General features: G+C 36.9%; 1 protein-coding gene across 1 annotated transcript; it reads right to left on the bottom strand.

Annotated features, from left to right (window-relative positions):
- Positions 1 to 512: 512 nt before the first annotated feature.
- mybphb (myosin binding protein Hb) lies at positions 513 to 18,672 on the bottom strand. Its single transcript, XM_051898208.1, is given in 13 exon segments — positions 513 to 809; positions 2,054 to 2,095; positions 3,156 to 3,210; positions 4,342 to 4,528; positions 6,806 to 6,942; positions 9,355 to 9,514; positions 9,702 to 9,841; positions 9,936 to 10,131; positions 11,055 to 11,143; positions 13,681 to 13,848; positions 14,908 to 15,042; positions 18,333 to 18,436; positions 18,438 to 18,672. Coding segments are annotated over 11 exon segments (1,488 nt in total). The 5' UTR covers positions 18,578 to 18,672; the 3' UTR covers positions 513 to 809; positions 2,054 to 2,095; positions 3,156 to 3,178.
- Between the last annotated feature and the right edge of the window lie 1,923 nt (positions 18,673 to 20,595).

Below are 20,595 nucleotides of genomic sequence, written 5' to 3'. Positions count from 1 at the left end.
GTACATCCAAACTTCTCAAAATTAACTACTGTATGCTACATTATCAAGCCTAAACTTCACCAAATTTGTTTTATTTTCCATTTTCCAGCAGTCATTTGCATCACTGCCTTTAGTTCTGTGTTGGCACAGGGTTTCATGATGTTGGCCAAGCTAAATAAGCACTAGGCTTTAGGTTTCTCTGACAGGAACTCTGAGAAGTCGATAATGAACATCAAGCATAGCACATAGTCCATTGAAAGTCTTTGCATTCTCACAGACACATTTATCTTTGTGTGTGTGTGTGACCTTCAGTAACCCGTCTGCTCTCAGTTGAGTTTCTCATTGGTGGGAAGGTGTCTGTTCACAAAGTTTGCGTCACAGTAAGAAATAATTTCCATACAAATGAATGTGTATCAAGGCTCTGCTGTAGATGTGTTCAGGGTCACTCAGCCTGCTGAATCTTGTATTGAACCCGGAACATTCCTGTATATGTTACATATTGTGTGCGCTGACAAACGACAAAAGACATCATGTGGGTGAAAGACTATGGTTTAATTGAACAAACACTCCTGTTGGTCCGGATGGGACTTAATCCGAGTTACATCACCGGACACAGTCAGGGACGAGTATGTGTGGCGATACACAGACAAGAATCATTACATGTCACAGGCAGCTGCTGATGTAAATGTCTAAATAATAAATATATGTACTTTTTCATAATTGTGAGGCAAAGCACTAAATTATGAAAAAAGGAAAATGTCTATTTTTATATTTTTTTATTTCATATGTACATGATTTTTTTCTTATCAGCAAAAGACGTCTTCACAATCCTGCAAATGTGAAAGAAAGAGTAAAATTAGTAATTATATATGGCGAGAATGATAGCACTTTTGATCACTGTTTTAAAATTATTTCAGCTGAACTCTATATTAATGCACCAAGTAATTTTAAAACATTAAAATTGTGAATGAACTATATTATTTATTAGAATGAGTGTTTATTTTGATCAATAATAAAATTAACTATTTGCACTCTTAAGGCCCGTTCACACCAAGAACCATAACTATAAAGATAACGATAAAGATATAGTTCTAAAAATCATTCTAAATATAAAAGAATAGCACTGTCCACACCACAACTATAATGATAACAATATAGAGAAACTATATCATTGGGATCACTTTCTTTCAGAATGATTTTTTCCAGCTATTGGATGATAAAACACTGACAGCCAATCAGAATCCATTCTAATTTAAGTGCTCACGCATTTAAAATGGTGGACGACATTGTGGAGAAGTTAATCGCCGAAGTCCAGAAAAAGCCACCACTGTTTGACAAGTCAAACCCCCTTTTTAAGGATACTTTAAAGAAAATGGATATATGGAAAACAATCGGTCAGACCCTCGGAATAAATGCTGAGAAGTATTAACCATGAGATCATTATGCCAGGTTAGCAAACAGTGTAAAATAAAATGACCTCAGGTATCCAGCGCTAGTTTCGACAACATTGTCTTGCTTCCTTTGAAGTTGCAGTGAAAAAGACTAGACGTTGCTTTTATTCCACTATATTGACTTCGTCAGCTAAATTCACTGTTAGATCAGATCGATTACACTAGCTATTCACTCCAAACATAGCATGCTGAGGACATCTGCTGGTTAAAGCCGTGTAAATGCAACAAGAACAGCAAAAACATGTTGTACGCACTTTAAAACCGCAGCGCGTGAGCTTAGAATACACAGACTGTTATCGTTTGTTGGTGTGAATGCAAATATAGCTATCGTTGTTGGTGTGAATGAGCCTTAAAATGGGACAAAAATAAAATAATAATTATAAATGAAGAAATGAATGAACAGTCAAATGAGTCAAATTTGTAGAACATTGGTATCTTTTTTATTACTATTTATATAATAAATAAATAATAAGTAGAATAAAGAATTCTCCAACCAACAAACTTGCTGCATTAATACAGACTTCAACTGATCTGCAGTTGCTGCATATACTTTGTATAACAGCTTTGAACGTGTCTTATCAGAAGTGATGTTAGAGCTGGAACATTCTAGCACTAGTTCTCACCTTTTGAGAGGGATCCCACATTTTTCTGCTCCTTATTTGGGACTAGAGTGCATGCAGAGAGGAAGAACAAGGAACAGGTGTCAGAACGGCCTGAAAATAGCTCTAACACTCCAAGCCACACAAACTCTATTTTACAGTGTGTTTCTGGGATGAGATCTAGCAGTAGATGTCTGAGGACTAACTGGTGCCGAGTCAGGGGGATGTAATTTAGTCTGTCCTGCAGTACACGTATAGAGTCATTACGAGTTTAATTTATGGGGAATTGCCACTCGGACACCTCCAGCAGCAGGGGACGCAATCTCCAAGTTTAGTGTCCCCCATGTAAGGTCAGGGCATGCGGGGGAAGACAGATGTCTTGTCAAGACCCAAATAGATGGAGAACCAAATAGCTTTTTGGCACTGCAAATCTCCCTCGCCATAGCAAAAACTTGAAATTGGTGCACATTCTCAAAGCTGTGGTAGATTGTTCAAAAACAAACAAAAAATATAATAATAATAATACAATATAGAGTTAAACTTCTGACAAAATTTCAAAATCACCTACATAAAATCTTTCATTTTGATATTTGATAAAAATATAAATGAGGGTATCATATTAAAAATGTACCCAAAATCAGAAAATTTAAGTCCCAAAACATACTTGAGTGGGGAAAAAAGTTTGCATATATGATGGGCTGTGAAATATGGAAAAACAGTAATACTGTAAAATATTATTACAATATAAATTTGAATATATTTTCAAATGTAATTTAAATCAAAGCTGGATTTTCAGCATCATTACTCCAGTCTTCAGTGTCACATGATCCTTCAGAAATTATTCTAATATGCTGATTTGCTGCTCAAGAAACATTTCTGATTATTAGCAATGTTGGAAAAATACTGTTAAAAAAATAACATCAGTTATGTAACATTATAAATGTCTTTACTGTCACTTCTGAAAAATTGAATGCATCCTTTCTGAATAAAAGTCGTATTTTTTTTCATTCAAAAAACCCTTACTGACCCCAGACGTTTGAACGCAGTGTTTTGCAGTGTAATACTTGTGAAGTAAAATTCCTCTGGTACTTTACACCCCTGAACACATCTAAAAATAGACACTGACCTGTATGAATGTGGGTGTTGAACTTATTTCTTATCGGCATCAGCAATCACAGGCTCTGTTGGGAAAGAAAACCAGAAAGCTGTTCAGTCTGCTGGCTTTCAAAACAGCATTTATCACTCAAATAAACATTCATGTTAACCACCAGTGACACTAGAGCTTTAGCTCAGACATGTAGAGATTCTTGTTCTGTTTGACATCTTCATTTTCTCTCCTTTCAAAAGGCTGTAAATCATTTTACAATAACAATAAACCTGTCCAGCCCAGTAAAGACGCGTGTGGAGTGATAACTTGACAAACATAAAAACAGTTTCCAGATCAGGTTAAGCATTTGTATAAACATATCTTAGGTTGGATTGCACTGATATTAGACGTCCATAAAGTGATGCTTCATTTGATCCCAATCATACAAGCCTGTTTATAACACCCTGAAGATCATCTGACTATCATTACTGAATCATCCGATTAACAGCAACATGCATTTTACATGTTCATCTTACACTACTTGCATTTCCATGCTAAATATAAACTATTTAGATTTGAACTGTGTTTTTATCATCACATTGTTTCATATCATTCCATCAATCCACATGATATGCATCATAAATGCATCAGTCAAACAGTTAATCGTGATGTTAAATCACTTTAAATGTGGCCTTGTCTAAATGTACTCTTACAAGAAGCATGTGATATACATTCTCCTTTTCTTGACCATCTGTGCAATATATTGCAATCCTTTTTAATATTTAAGTCCTTGGATTCATCTCAGCTAATGGATAACAATTTAATTCAGCCTTTTTAGACCAATGAAATGCCACAACTTTTCCAGTCATTCATGATTAATGTATAGAAAGTGATTTCACAGACACTGCACTCATAAAGAATAAGTCAAGCCCATGAAATATTATGGAGCTGAGCATAATTATATAAAGCCTTTAGTCTCTATAGAATTGTCATGCCTTTTCTAGACTTTGAAATCAGTCTTAAAATTCCTAAAAACTCTGGAAGTCTCAGTGCGGTCAGCAAATCCTCCTCTATTTGGCAAATAAATAAAAGTGTTGTCAATCAAGGCTGAATCTATCACAAACTCATAATGACCCGAAATATTTTTTTCCATGATCAAAAAGACTAAAGGCGTGTTGCAAACTCCTAAAAACACACTTGAGTTAAGTCTACCACAGTAACTTACGTTTAACCTCCAGTTTGCAGCTAACCAAGGCCTCCCCGAGCTGGTTCTTGGCCCTGCAGGTGTAGACGCCACCGTCAAAGTTGCCGGGCTTGCGGATCTCTAGGGAGCAGATGCCCTGGTTGTTGAGTTGCCTGTACTTGGGGTCGTCACCAATAATCATCTGATTCTTCATCCACTCGATCTTGGGCTGCAAAGAAGTTGGAAAAACATGAGATACTGCAATGAGCCATTTCTCACATGCTGCCACTAGGGTGCAAAAATGAACTTGTAGCAATGCTGGCTCTTAAAAACGAAGGTTTTTTATTGGCATTGATGGTTCTGTGAAGAACCTTTAATATCCAAAGAACCTTTCCATTCCACAAAAGGTTCTTTACAGTGGAAAAAGGTTCTTTAGATTATTAAAATCTTCACACTAAGGCAAAAATGGTTCATTTAAAGGGTTAGTTCACTTCAGAATTAAAATTTCCTGATAATTCACTCACCCTCATGTCATCCAAGATGTTTGTCTTTCTTTCTTCAGTCGAAAAGAAATTAGGGTTTTTGAGGAAAACATTTCAGGATTTTTCTCCATATAGTGGACTTCACTGGGGTTCAACGGGTTGAAGGTCCAAATTGCATCTTCAAAGGGCTCTACACGATCCCAGATGAGGAATAAGGGTCTTATCTTGCGAAACAATCAGTCATTTTCTAAAAAAAATAAAAATGTATATACTTTTTAACCACAAATGCTCATCTTGCACTACCTCTGTGATGTGCCACACATTACGTGATCATGTTGGAAAGGTCACGCGTGACGTAGGTGGAAGTACGAAAAATTCATCTCATTTTCTCCTCCAACTTCAAAATTGTCCAACATCGTTGTTTTACCTTATTTTGTAAAGGGTGTTTGACTTAGTCTTTGCACGTCCGCTTTGTAAACACTTGCTCGGTACTTCCGCTTACGTCACGCGTGACCTTTCCAACGTGAAATGCGTGGTGCATCGCAATGCAAGATGAGCATTTGTGGTTAAAAAGTATATAATTTTTAGAAAATGGCAGATGGTTTCTCTAGATAAGACCCTTATTCCTCGTCTGGGATCATGTAGAGCTCTTTGAAGCTGCACTGAAACTGACATTTGGACCTTCAACCCGTTGAACCCCAGTGAAGCCCACTATATGGAGAAAAATCCTGGAATGTTTTCCTCAAAAATCTTAATTTCTTTTCGACTGAAGAAAGAAAGACATAAACATCTTGGATGACATGGGGGTGAGTAAATTATCAGGAAATGTTAATTCTGAAGTGAACTAATCTATTAAGATCTGTTCACTGAAATGTTCTTTTGGGAACTAAATGGTTCTTCTATTGCATTGCTGTGAAAACCCCCTTTTTGAAACCATTATTTTTAAGAGTGGAAGTGAATTGAGAGCATTTTTGGGTCTTGGTACCTTAAAAATATTCCATAAATGTATTGATAATAAAAACTAGGCATCCCAGATAAATTTCAAATGGTACATTTTCCACTGAGCTGTAAGTTACACAACAATAAGACTTGGGTGTTTAATTTACTCACCAAAGCCATTTTTACTTGCATTTGGCGCTTGGTGAGTGTTAATTTTGGATGCTGATTGATGCTATGCACACTTTCACTTTCATGGCCTCCACATATCAGTGTTTGGAAGCTCATCCCGTCATAGTGATCCCACTAGGAATCCCACTTATCCAACTCATGCTGTCCCTCGTCTAGTTATCTTTCCCACCAGGAGTTGCACTATCTCCGGTGGTATGTTAGAGGCGGATTCCTACACTTCAGTGGTCACTCACTCAAACCTGAACCTTTGGACAGCTCTTGATGGATTAAGTGTTGATTATGGAATAGACTTCATTACAAAACACACATCACACAATCTTTAGAATAATTTAACACATTAGTGAATTGCATGAGGCTGCTCTGCTCATAATGATTAAACCGATAAACCTATTGGAGTGATTCGTGTGATCTGATCCCAGCGGACATTTGTAGAGTAAACATTAATTAATTTATCCTGGATGACCTCCCACTCACCTGTCAATCAACTACTGCACTAGAAAGAGTTTTAAACTTTGCCAGTTGCATGCAGCTTAAAAAAATAACCACCCAATTGGAAAATTCAGAAAAATACATATATATACACAGTATACAATACATGCACAGAACAGGACATCTTCGGCATGTGAAGCATGTGCATTAAAGTTCAATTAATTTAGATTAAAAATACTCTACCTGAAACATTTCAAGACTTTAGATTTTAGTTTAACCAGTACCAAACCACTTTTTGGTTGCTGATATGTCTTTTCACACGATATTTACATCAAACTTTTAGGTGAAAGGTAAAGTGTGTCATTTCTGTGCAACTAGCCATCAGTCGCTATAGCAGAAATAATGATGGTTCACAAACTATTACCCGAAAATTGGTCCTGCTTATGGATGCTTGAAAAACCATGTACCTTAGGGAATCCCCTAACGGAGCAAAGCAGCTTGGTGTTATAGCCGACAGTAGTGCTGCGGTCTGCCAAGGCGGTGGTGAATTTGGGTGCCTCGCTGAAGTCGTGTTCCTGGTACTCTGGAGGCTTGTAGTCAATGCCTAAAACACATCATGAAGATCAGTGAAGTACAAATAACAAGAATAGCCATTGGTTAACTACATGGAAAATGCATTCCTGCAGCTTTAACAGTAGAGCATGGCGCCAACAATGCCGAGGTCATGGGTTCAATTCCCAGGGAATGCAAGAACTGATAAATATTTATGTAAATGGAATGCAATGAAAGTTACTTTGAATAAAAGCATCTACCAAATGCATAAATGTCAAATGACAAGACAAAGGTTATTATTGATAACTAAAACTATTAAAAACATTATTAATTTAAATAAAGCTGAAATAAAATATAAATATTAGATGAAAAACTTAAATGTTGACTTGGCAACTAATTGAAATAAGTTGAAGTTGAAACACTAAAATTACTATTTTACTACTTAAACACAAAACTGAAATAAAAATAAATTAAACCTAAATAGAAATATTCAAAGAAATTTAAATGAAAACTCAAAAAAATAAAAGCTAATTTAAGACTGTAATAGTATATAAATCCCACTAAAATAAGACTGCATGAGACTGGATGCCACGCCACTTTCATGACGCACATCTAAACACAAATATCATGCTGCAAATAGCAAATATGACACTCCAGCCAGTTTTGTGTCTGTGACGTTTTGTTGTACATACAAAGATATAGATATGCACAAGACCAGTCTTGTTTTGAGGTTGTTGGGTTATTTATTTGACCCACTTTTGCATTAATCTAACTGTAGGAAAATAAATAAAATACAAAAATACATGGATCTAAAGTATTTAGGTTATATTTTGAGACAAAAATATGATGATATACAATTTTTTTTTTTACAGTATATATATATATATATATATATATACAGTGCCCTCCACAAATATTCGCATCCTTAGTAAATATGAGCAAAGGTGGCTGTGAAAATAAATCTGCATTGTTTATCCTTCTGCTCTTTCATTCCAAAAATTCACAAAATTTTAACCTTTCATCAAAGTAAAACAATTGAAAATGGGGGGAAAAGTTCATTATGAAATAAATGTTTTTCCCCAATGCAGGTTGGCCACAATTATTGGCACCCCTAGAAATTTTTATGAGTAAAATAAGTATATTCCAATTCATATTTACATTTTTTTTAGCACACCAGGTTGACTAGCATGAAATTGTCCAGCCATGACTTCCTGTTCCACAGGAGTACAAATATGTGTAAACACAAAGGCCAAATTCCCTTAATCACATTGAGAAAAACCAAAGAATATAGTTCTTGATGTGCAGCAAAAGATTGTTGAGCTTCACAAAACAGAAAGTAGCTGTAAAAAAAGAGAGAGAGTTTGAGTGGACAAAGACTCTCCAAGGATCACAGCTGGAGAATTACAGAGATTAGTTGAGTCTTGAGTCTCAGAAAGCCTAAAAAAATGATCAAACAGCACCTACATCCCCACAAGTTGTTCGGGAGGGTTTCAAGAAAAATCCTCTGCTCTCATCCAGAAACAATCTCCAGCATATCCAGTTGTCAGACATGACTGGAACTTCAAAAGGGACCTGGTTTTATGGTCAGATGAAACTAAAAAAGAGCTTTTTGGCAGCAAACCCACCAGATGGGTTTGGTGCACACATGGATATAAAGTACCCCATGCCCACTGTTAAATATACTGCTGGATCTTTAATGTTGTGGGCCTATTTTTCTGCTGGAGGTCCTGGACATCTTGTTCAGATACATGGCTTCATGGATTATATCAAATACTCACAGATAAAAATCAAAACCTGACCACTTCTGCTAGAAATCCAATAATGGGCCGTGGTTGGATCTTCCATCAGGACAATGATCCAAAACAAACATCAAAACCAACACAAAAATGTGTCACTGAGCACAAAATGAAGCTTCTGCCATGGCCATCTCAGTCACCTGACCTGAACCCTAAAGAAAATGAGTGGAGTGAACTGAAGAGAAGAAGCACCAACATGGAGCTGGAATCTGAAGGATCTGGAGAGATTCTGTATGGAGGAATGGTCTCTGATCTCTCCTCAGGTGTTCTCCAAACTCATCAGGCATTATAGGAGAAGACTCAGAGCTGTTATCTTGGGAAAAGGACGTTGCAATAATTGGGTGCCAATAATTGTGGTCAACGTGAACTAGAGAAAAACATTTATTTCATAATGAGCTTTTCCCCCCATTTTCAATTGTTTTACTTAAATGAAAGGTTAGAATTTTGTGAATTTTTTGAATGAAAGATCAAAAGGATAAACAATGCAGATTTATTTTCACAGCCACCTTTGCTCATATTTACTAAGGGTGGATGCTATGGATACTTTCTGTTAACCAATTAAGTAGCATTTTTACAGTCTAAAATCACGATCATACCAGGAAAATTTAAGACAAATCGTGATGCTGAGCAAATGTAAAATACAGAAAAATTGAGGAAAGCCGATTCACCTGTCTTCTGGATTGTGGCTGAGGTCTTTGTAACGGTGGCCTCTTGGCTAATTCCACACTTGTTCTCAGAAAAGACCCTGAAGATGTAGGTGTTACCCATGATCAGGTCTGAAATAGTGGCATTCATTCTGTGATAATGCTCCAGTACTGTGAACCAGTCCTGTGGAGACACAGCAGCTTAGGTCAGTAAACTTCAGACATGACTACATACAGTGTACAAGTGAATTTCTCATTCTACCATGGTACCATGTCCAAACAAACATGGTCCAAAAATAATGCTATTGCAATGGCACCATGTCCGAAAATTCACAGTAATACCATGTAGTAATTGTTGAAAAAGCTTGTACCCCTGTCTTTTTGTCAGCCTTCTGGATGGTGTATCCGGTGATTGTTGTGTTTCCACTATCCTTGGGTTCGGTCCACTCCAGAGCAACATTGAAACCCCAGGTGTCCACGATCTTGATGCTGGCTGGAGGTCCAGGCAACTCTGGTGAACAGGTCGACAAGATAATTGTTGAAAAAAATCCAGCAACTAGGGTACAACATGGTCCATGACGTGTATAATCTTTTATAACACTTACCAACAATCTGCAGAGTTAACTGGGATTTGTCCTCAAAGCTGTCCACTTTCACACACATCTCATACACGCCGGAGTCGGCTCTCTCTGCGGCACGGATGAAGAAGATGCTGTCCTTGTCGCTGTTGCGGATATTCACCTTTTTAGTATCAATAGGCTGGCCATCCTTTGTCCATGACACAACAGGTTGTGGTTTGCCCTGCAGGTTAGAAAATAAGACAAGAATAGCTCTGAATTAACAACTTAAATTGCTAATGTATGCCTAAAATTGACAAAATATATTCATTCAAATCTGACTCCGAATTGACTGGTTGGTCTTCTTCCTCTCTGAAAATCAGATGAAGAATATTGTGTGCTTCTGCATGTGAATAATATATCATCAATGAAATAAAAAGCCAATTTAGTGTACTTTAAAGCCCTGTTTCCATCCGTTTTGGTCGATCGGATCACAAGTAGACGAGGTAGACACACCCCGTTAACACCTGGTGTTTTAATCCGTCTCTTTTGTCCACTTTAAACCACTTCTGTCCTGATTTCTTCGAGAAGAGGGTCTATGGGCGGGTAAATATATGGACTTTTTCAGATCTTTCGATCTAATGGACTAAATAAGCTCGCGCAATTTACATATGAACATACGGAGAGCATCGGCTTTCGTTTCTGCTCTGACAGTGAGTTTCTGCTCTTTTGGTAACAATTTATTTAAAGCCTTCATGTACAATGCATTATAAAACTGTTCATGATGTATGTTATAATGCATTATATTTTTTTCATAAATAATTGTAACCAAAGTTAAAATGCATTATTACATCTGAAATTGGTTGTTTGTCATGTGTTTTAATGCATTATACTTTCTAAAAACGTAATATGAGTTTTATACTGGATTATAACTGTGGTAATAACAATTCATGAGCCATGCAATGCATTATAAGGTGCATTATTAATGCATTAAAATACTGAAAGGCTTTAAGTAAAGTCATTATGTTTTAATAATCTTTTGTCATGCTTTAAAGAAGTACACTTATTTTTTTCTGTTCTACAAATAAACAAGCTTTAGCTAATGTTAAATTTAGCTACCATGCATTTTCAGTGAACCTAACACTTTTGTTTCAAGAGATTACATACACTGAAGGGAATAACAAGGTTGATCTTCTCTCCAACATTTTTCACGTAGCGCTGCCTCAGGAAACGTGGCAGACGGATTTTGGGGCGATCTGAAGGGAGAAAAAAAAACGGTACATATTAATATGATTACTTGAGATTTTATAACTACATCTAACTTGTGCCTAATTGTGCAATGACAGAACAATTTTTTATAAAGAAATACATGCTCTTACTTTATTGGTTTATAAAAACAAACTCACTTTTTTATTTTTAATCTCAGTCAACAAAACAGAGGAGAAATCCTAGGTTTTAGGTAAGGAAAACTTGCTTATTTCACTATTTAGTGGACCAGAAAACTGACTAAGCTAACCTTAACATGACCTGGAGTGCAAGCTAACTGTAATTTCATCCTTAGCTGTGGTCAGCCTGTTTCATCTGGTGTTTGTTAAACAGTCTGCAGCAAAAACTACCAAAATCATTTGCAAAACCATATGCAGTAGCACAGATTCAAAACACAGAAGGAAATCAAACGCTAAAAACATTATGAGGTGTCAATTACAATGATACACTTTGAGCTAACGGTGGTTCTGTTGGACTCATCATGGCTTTAAATAGATCAGTCCTATTACACCCCTGGAGAGCTTTAGTTACATTAAAATTGCTGAATTAAAAATAATACCAAAGGCTACATCTCAGAATCGCAGTTTAACATTCATTTCTAACGAAGCACCTTCAATGCTACAAAAAAGGAGAATTTTTTTTGCATGCATGTAATGCATGTCTGCCTTTTCGTCAGCATATAAAGTGGTGCATTTGTTTCTGGAAAACTCCTTGAAGTGTTAGCCGGATGCTAACTCTTTCAAGCTACAGCATGCCTCTAAATAAACATAGCATCTCTAGCAAGTTAAAAAGTGTCATGGAGTAACCTTAGATGCCACTTGACTCCTTATGTGGCGCGAGAACATTTGGGAATGTATCCCACCCTCCGACTTGAACCATTCACACTTGTCGCCATCGCTCTTAAAGGAAGTAGCTTGACACTGGTCCAAGCGGCTAGCTGTCAATGGCTTTGAAGCCATGTAAAACCTTCTCCACATAATCCTTGTTAATGCACAGCACTTACCAACCAACTATTTTCTAATGATATTTTTCATTGGAAAAGACATTTCATGACATGCTTCGGTGCAAGAAGACCTTTAACCGGAGATCTGTCAAAATTTCCCTCCCCCTCTTTTACGTAGACCGGATTCAAGTTACATTCCAATCCTGCTTGACTTTCCATTCTACATTTATGATTTCTTTCTTTAGACCCTGGACACTCTTGTAGTATGTAAAATGACCACAAGCATTCGTACACAAAACTGGTTTACGTAACGGCTGCGATAATGCGGTCAAATGTAGAGTACTTCAGATTTAACTGCCTCATGTTGCTTCACAATGTTTGATATTTTGGATGTTGAAAGTTCTACTAAAGTACTACTAAAGCTATGCAACAACAAAGATTTTTTTGCCGTTTATGATATGTCACAGCAACAGATAACATTGTAGATTGAACATGCCGTTTTTGACACAACTGCCTGATCTTTGCCTGAAGTTTGTAAGGCAACACCTCTTCGCGCTAAAGCCAGACGCTTGTCAGGTAGATTTATTTTTTCACAACTGGCAACCACTCAGAGCCAATTAGGGGTCCCTGAAAAACAGCATGAGAGGTTTGCTTGACGTGGTACTAATTTCACCTCTCTAGATAGCTCTGAGGTCTAGGATACTTGAGACCGGAGAGGTGGCCCCCGATCTTTAGAGCAGATACATGTGCAGGCAAAAGCAGGGTAGCTCTATGTTCCAACATTGACAGTAATTATGTCCAAAGAAAACTGGCTTGGATGCAAGGGTGAAAACGATCTGAAAAGTGAGAGGTTTTTTCAGCTTGGCACTTGAATATTAATTCAAGTCATCTTAGTAATGCAATTGACCTAATTTTTCAAAACGTAAGTAAGCTATTTTCTGTGAATGAGCCGAGACTTCCAATTCATTTGCCGCTATAGGTAAATAACGGGAAGAAAAACAAAATGTTATCGATGGTAAAATAATTTGTGCTACAAACCAGCATTTTTCTGATTATGATAATACATTAAAATACACTGATATGCAATATCAAGCAGATTTTGTACAGCTAAAATAAATGAAAGTGGATGAGACCGGAAGCGTCAACCCAATCAACCCAAGATGAAACTCATAAATTGTTACAATGGCTGTTATGCCCGTCCTCAGATACACCATCATTCAAAAGTTTGGGGTCAGTGAGACTTTTTTTTCTAAAGACTTATTTATAATATTTTATCAGAAATGTTTCTTGAGCAGCAAATCAGCATATTAGAATTATTTCTGAAGGAACATGTGACACTGAAGACTGGAGTAATGATGCTGAAAATTCAGCTTTGATCACAGGAATAAATTACATTTTAAATATATTCAAAAGGAAAACAGTTATTTTAAATTGTAATAATATTTCACAATATTACTGTTTTTACTGTACTTTTAATCAAATATATGCAGCCTTGGTAAGCATAAGAGACCCCTACACTTTTGAACAGTAGTGTATGTGTTTTGTTTTCAGAGCTTGATTCTGGCCAGTAAAATCTTGACTTACCCACAACCTCTCTGACCAGGACAGCGTCGGGCAGAGTGGCAGGAGGGCTGCGGCCGCCAGGGTTCACGGCCACCACCCTGATGTTCAGGCGGTCACCAGTGGTCTGGTTCTTAATGACATAACGGCAGGACACAGTGAGCTCCTCGTTAGCGGCTTTCCAGTCACCAGCTAGGATAGAGATGAAAATGAAAAATTAAGAGTGAGAACATCCAATCGGAAGTGTTAATCTGAGATTTGCATCCCATTAACCATCATGAAAATTGATTGTTGATTAACTGCACATTGATTTTAAAGCCATATTTAAATAACAATACTTCTAAAAAAATTATTTAAAAATCGGAAGTGTTGATCTAAGATTTGCATCCCATTTACAATCATAAAAACTGATTGTTTATTAACGGTGCATTGCTTTTAGAAATGCCATATTTTAATAAAATGAAATTTAAAAAAAATCTAAGATTGTTGAATAATTGCACACTGATAGTAAAAGTGATATTTAAATAAAATGTAAGTATAAGAGTATAAAGTATAAAATATTATTTTTTAAAAAAGTATAAATAAAAAAAATATATATAACAAATTTTGCAGTGTGTCAATTTATGCTTCCCACAATGTGCCTGAACAAATCAATATGCAAGTTGATGCATCCTTTTATCAGAATTTATTTGCACTGCTGTATAAGCAAGTTTAACTTTATTTACTTGTGCAACTGACATGACTGCAACAGCCATGCTGTTTTGCAGACAGACTTCTGTGTGGCACTTCCAGAAATGCCTCACTCCATATAGGGACACAACTTAGGTGGGGTGTACATGCTGCAGTTGACATATTGAGGACAGGTGCAACTGAGAGGTCTGACCAGCCAATAAAATGCTAATGAACATTTGAACATTGGACTGTGTTTAATTTAAGGTAAGGTATTGTGAGGTGGCATTTCATGATGGAAGTGCTTGGCGGGCCACTGTAATCAACTGAAAAGCGTTTAAGATTTTACATTTAATCCTCATTGAGGGTTTTATTACCCCAGTGAAGAAACTGGCTGTCTGAAACTGAAAGCAGCTGCCTTGCTGCCCAAGTAAGTTGATACCTAAACAGGCAGCGTTTTTGATCTGAAGATCTAGAACAACTTTTTAGTAGGAAGGGTGTTACGCAACATTGGATTTAGACGTGTCTTGATCCCTTCCTACCTCAATAGAAGGCTGAATTTGTTTTGATTAACAGACTTACTTCCTTCCTTGCAGATTTCCACAGTGTATCCATCCAGACCAGAGTTTCCAATGGTGGCTGGTGGTCTCCATGTGATCGTGACTGAAGTGTCATTGACATCCTCAACACCGAGCTCGAGGGGCTCGCTGGTGGGCTCTGGGGAGCAAACATTGACATTAAATATTTGAAAAAAATCAGACTCTCCATCTAATGTTTCAATTGGAAATGGCACAATGTATGGGTAAAACTGCGGTGATCTGAAGCGGTTTAGATTCTCCGTAGGTTTACCTGCCGGTGGAGGGGGTGTGGGTGCTTTGACTTCCTCAACAGGTGGAGCTTCAGCTTCAGCATCAGCTGGTGTTAAATAGGCAGGGCACATTAATAAAAGCAGCATTTAACAGAGCTTCAGGCACTAGTTTAGTCAAACATTATGGAATCATAGCTCAGGTCAGGTTTTAACATAATCCAAAAGTTCTCATTTTCCAAATTTGGTGCCAGTCTTTCTTAGAAAAATGCATTTTAAAGTCAACATGAAATCAATACTGTATGGAAGCTTGTTTCCACCATGAAATAAAAAATAAAAAAAGTGCGACTTTTTATCTCACAATTCTGACTTTTTTTTCTCAGAATTGCGATATAAACTCACAATTGCGAGTTATAAAGTGAGAATTGCGAGATATAAAGTCAGAATTGTGAGTTATGAAGTCAGAATTGCGAGATATAAAGTCAGAATTGTGAGGTATAAAGTCAGAATTGTGAGTTATGAAGTCAGAATTGTGAGTTATGAAGTCAGAATTGCGAGATATAAAGTCAGAATTGCGTGAAATAAAGTCAGAATTCTGAGTTATAAAGTCAGAATTGTGAGTTATAAAGTCAGAATTGCAAGATATAAAGATAGAATTGTGAGTTATGAAGTCAGAACTGCGTGATAAAAAACTCAGAATTGTGAGATATAAAGTCAGAATTGCGAGATATAAAGTCAGAATTGTTTGTTATAAAGTCAGAATTGTGAGTTATAAAGTCAGAATTGCGAGATATAAAGTCAGAATTGTGAGTTATAAAGTCAGAATTGTGAGATATAAAGTCAGAATTGCGAGATATAAAGTCAGAATTGTGAGTTATAAAGTCAGAATTGCGAGATATAAAGTCAGAATTGTGAGTTATAAAGTCAGAATTGCGAGATATAAAGTCAGAATTGTGAGTTATAAAGTCAGAATTGCGAGATATAAAGTCAGAATTGTGAGTTATAAAGTCAGAATTGCGAGATATAAAGTCAGAATTGTGAGTTATAAAGTCAGAATTGTTTGTTATAAAGTCAGAATTGTTTGTTATAAAGTCAGAATTGTGAGTTATAAAGTCAGAAATGCATGATATAAACTCGCAACTGCGTCTTATAAAGTTAGAATTGCGACTTTTTTACTCAGAATTGTGTTTATATCTCGCAATTCTGACTTAATAACATGCAATTGTGAGAAGAAAAGTCAGAATTGTGAGAGAAAAAAGTCGTAATTGGCTTTTTTATTTTGTGGCGGAAACAAGCTTCCATAATACTGACATGATGAAATCAAGTTCAAGTTCAAGTTGATTTCACATTGAATATAACTGGTTGAAAACACTTTGTCTTTCATGTTGACTTTGCTTTTTCAGTACTGTGAAGCATCAGGTGTTTTGACTGCAATTGCAGTGCATCAAATAATTTACAGTAGCTGTTTACCATTGTTTTACCACTGCTATTAGCATCAGCGGGGCCTCAGCAGCGTGTGCAGCGCTGGTTGCAGTGGCTCCTTCAGCGATGTGGCCAGCAAATAATTTTAAATGTTAGTAAAATGTTAGAATGGACCAAATATTTAAGGCTTGTTTTGCATGCACATAATATAGTTTAGAAAACAGAAACAAGTAGTCGTAGAGCGATGCATCAAACAATATTTGGTTGTTTTGAGATTACAGGCATCCACAGATAATGGATAGTGCACATTATCTGTTTCCAAATACATTTTAGTATATTTATTCTAGAGTATAAAATAATAAGAAATTAAATCATTTAATAATAGCTGTACACAAATAAATAATGAATATAATTTATATTCATTCATTTTGTGTACGTCTAATATCTTTTATGCTATCATTATATTAATACAAAAGAATATTTCTGAAACCAGCAATCACTGAAGAATTCCCCATAATCATTACCTTACCTTGTAACTGGAAAAGACTGGGCTCACTAATCAAAATCATGGTTAAATATTTATTATTACTATTATTATATTAGCTCTCTGTGGGACTGTAAATAGAGATGTCTGTGTTAGCCACAAGCTCTAAATACCCCTGGCTTATAAGGCCTCAGCGGATATAGCTGAGGTTACAATAATAATTGCACAGGTGATGAAAAGCATGCTTTGTTCTTGTTAGAGAGTAAAGCACACAGATTATCATGTAAATTATTGCAGATTATAGTGAAAGATTGAGTTTATGAACAAAGTAATGAGCTTCTATAGAAGCTTGTGTGAAGTTTTATGCTTGGTTTCTGAAATAATATATTGCCTATATACTTTGAAATTGCATGTAAATTAAATGGTACATCATTAATATGGTAATAATCACTGAATACTATCTGATACCATGGTACTGCTACAGTACTTTTCTCTATGGGAAAATAACAGAATATGTTATTTTAGAAGAAACTGGTTACCAATGAATTTTTGAAGAACGTATTTTAAGTTTTTATTGTATTTTTTAGGTTTAAATTTTAAGGTGTACTCTAAAGTACAGTAAAAGTAGCAGAATGGGCGTCGAGTAGGTCAGGGCGAACAGCTGGTCTGATCAGTATAGTGTTCAAGTGAGGAGAGGTTAACAGGTGTAAACGCTCTCGGGTGTTTTTTTTAAACCATCAGCTGTAGTCAGACGTTTTCCAAGTAGCTACCAAGAGTTCTTGGCTCCAGCGGTAATGTGCATTGAGTTCTCGTGCATTAAGAGTTAATTGTTACATGACATGCATCTGTGTTAATATTGCTTGTTTGTTTGCATTTATTATTGCAAATGATAGCGTGGATCTCATAGAATGCAGGGTCACATTTCACCAACAAATCTCCACAAGATTGAAGATAAGAAATTATACTTTGCATAAAGAAAAGGACACCATTAAGACTTTTTCTTTGCATGTACTGTAACAATTTTTATGTGAATAAAATATTCCATTCCCACTGCAATGCTAAATATTTATTATTTAAATTGTACTTAATGGCAGTATTTGTTGTTCTTAATTTCATTCATGGTGATTTTAGATATGCAAATTATAATTTCTTATAATTCTGGACTGAAATTTTCCATTAGAACAAGGAAAACTATGTACAGTACTATCTTGGAGAGATCCACCCACAGAATTGCACTTTTGCAATTTGATCTCAAGAACCATGGGAAAGTTTGGGGTCCACATACGCACTCAGTACCTGCAGCAGGAGGTGCGGGTTCCGCTGGTGGAGCTTCAGCAGGTGGGGCTTCAGCAGGAGGTGCCTCCGCTGGAGCAGCTTCAGCTGGGGCGGCCTTCCGCTGGAGCAGCTTCAGCGGGTGCTGGTTCGGCGGGGGCGGGTTCTGGCGCTGGTTCGGGCGCGGGCGCTGGTGCGGGTGCCGGTGCGGGTTCCTCCTTCTTGGCGGCCTTAGCCGACTTCTTTATCGGGGCTGGTTTTGCCGGCATGCTTGTCCGCTTCAGGGATCCCTCTGATTTAGTAAGTCCTTCGGCTCAATCTGAAGATGGGGCACCCCAGATTTATAGCCTAGGCCATGTGGCGCTGGTCAACTCCTCCCCTCAAGAGTTTCAAGTGACTAGTGAGGGAGTGAACGGACCTCTCAACATCCCGGTCACTTCAGCTGATACAGTCACAGGAGTGTCACTTCAGATAAGAAGCGTGTGGGTTGGGGGGGAGGGGCGTCTTGAAAAGTAGGCCTGCATACTAAACTGATTTAATTACACAAATTACATAATGAAGACAACAACAGCATTTAAATGTTTAGTAACATCGTTCGACGGTTAGGTAACCGTTGCGACAGAATGCAGAAGTTTGTATTTATAATTACAAAAGCAGGGTCATATTTCAGCAAAAAAATACATAAGATATAAAATAATGTTATATATTTTTTAAATGATAGTCGAGTAAAAACAGAATGAATATGTAATATAGCGCATATATTTTGCAAAATGCTCCTCTGTAGTCTAGCTTATTGAATGGCTTTCCAATCCTGAGGTAAATATGTCACGTGACATTGTTTACAAGCTGTTTTGACATCTTTCCGTGGTTAAGACATGGTATATCAGTAAGTTGTACTGTATCTTTCAACATACCCTCTCTGATGTTCATTCATGTTTATTTCATTCTATAACTAGTAGTAAAGAGGAAGAGATGATCGGTTCACGTGCACATTAAAGGGCGCCAAAACGGTATTGTTTGAATAGAACCGACATAATTTGAAAGTTGACCATTTGTTTCCTGCTCTTTCTTGTCTGTCAGCATGTTTTCAGTGTTGTAACTTACAAGAGCTTAAGAACAGTGTCAATAGCATGATTATTATGTTTATTTTCTGCTAACTAGCTATAACTAGTAGTAAAGAGGAAGAGATGATCGGTTCACGATGCATCTTGCGGAAGAACATTGTAGCCGGAGCTACTTCTCTCTGATAAAGGGATAGTTAACCATTAAAAAAAGTAATCCATACGACTCCAGTGGGTTAATAAAGGTCTTCTGAAGCGAAGCGTTTTTGGAAGAAAAATATCCATTTTTAAAACTTTATAATTCAAATAACTAGCTTCCGGCCGACGACCGTACGCAGAATGCGCAAGTTGATTTGCGGCGGAAGAGTAGCTATCCTTTGACCTGACGCACAACGTAATGACAGAGATAGAGCAAAACAAATCACTGGTCACGGATTTGATCATTTTTTAAAGAGAAATGTCAGAGGATTTCGATATAAGAGAAGAGGAGCTTAAATTTGTTGCACAGCCGTTTGAACCGCGAGAGGCGTCTAAGCTTACGATACTCCTACATCCCGCGTCATACATCGTGTCAGAGGATTACTCATTTGGCGCAAGTCGACTTGTGCAGTATGCGTACGTTCGTCCGCCGGAAGCTAGTTATTTGAATTTATAAAGTTTTAAACATGGATATTTTTCTTACAAAAACACATCACTTCGCTTCAGAAGGCCTTTATTAACCCCCTGGAGTTGTATGGATTACTTTGATTATGGATGGATGCATTACTTTTGACTTGAAAACACGGCCCCCCATTCACTACCATTATAAACCTTGGAAACTAAGGATATTTTTAAATATATCTCTGATTGTGTTCGTCTGAAAGAAGATAGTCATATACATAGGATGGCTTGAGGGTTAATAAATCATGGGATAATTTTCATTTTTGGGTGAACTATCCCTTTAATGTCTACGACGAGTCACGCAGATACTGGGCTAACGTTACTCCGCAGCGGTGCCGACCCAACCCGACCCAGTCTAAAATAGAATATAAACACTTATAATAGGTGTACTGTAGTGATTCAGGATAAGATAAAAACATGGATTCATGATGTACATGCTCATTATATCAGTTCTGTATATTTTGAACAAAAAAAGTTACAGACGGCAGCTTTAATAAATTATAAATTTACAGATAACAGTCTGTTTCTGTCTATCTTGTATGTCTACCCACCTGTCTGTCTGTCTG

The sequence above is a fragment of the Ctenopharyngodon idella genome, chromosome 6, assembly GCF_019924925.1.
Source record: "Ctenopharyngodon idella isolate HZGC_01 chromosome 6, HZGC01, whole genome shotgun sequence".
In the NCBI taxonomy this organism is placed as follows: domain Eukaryota; kingdom Metazoa; phylum Chordata; class Actinopteri; order Cypriniformes; family Xenocyprididae; genus Ctenopharyngodon; species Ctenopharyngodon idella.
The sequence above is the reverse complement of the archived record's forward strand: the minus strand, read 5'-3'. Positions and strand labels throughout refer to the sequence as shown.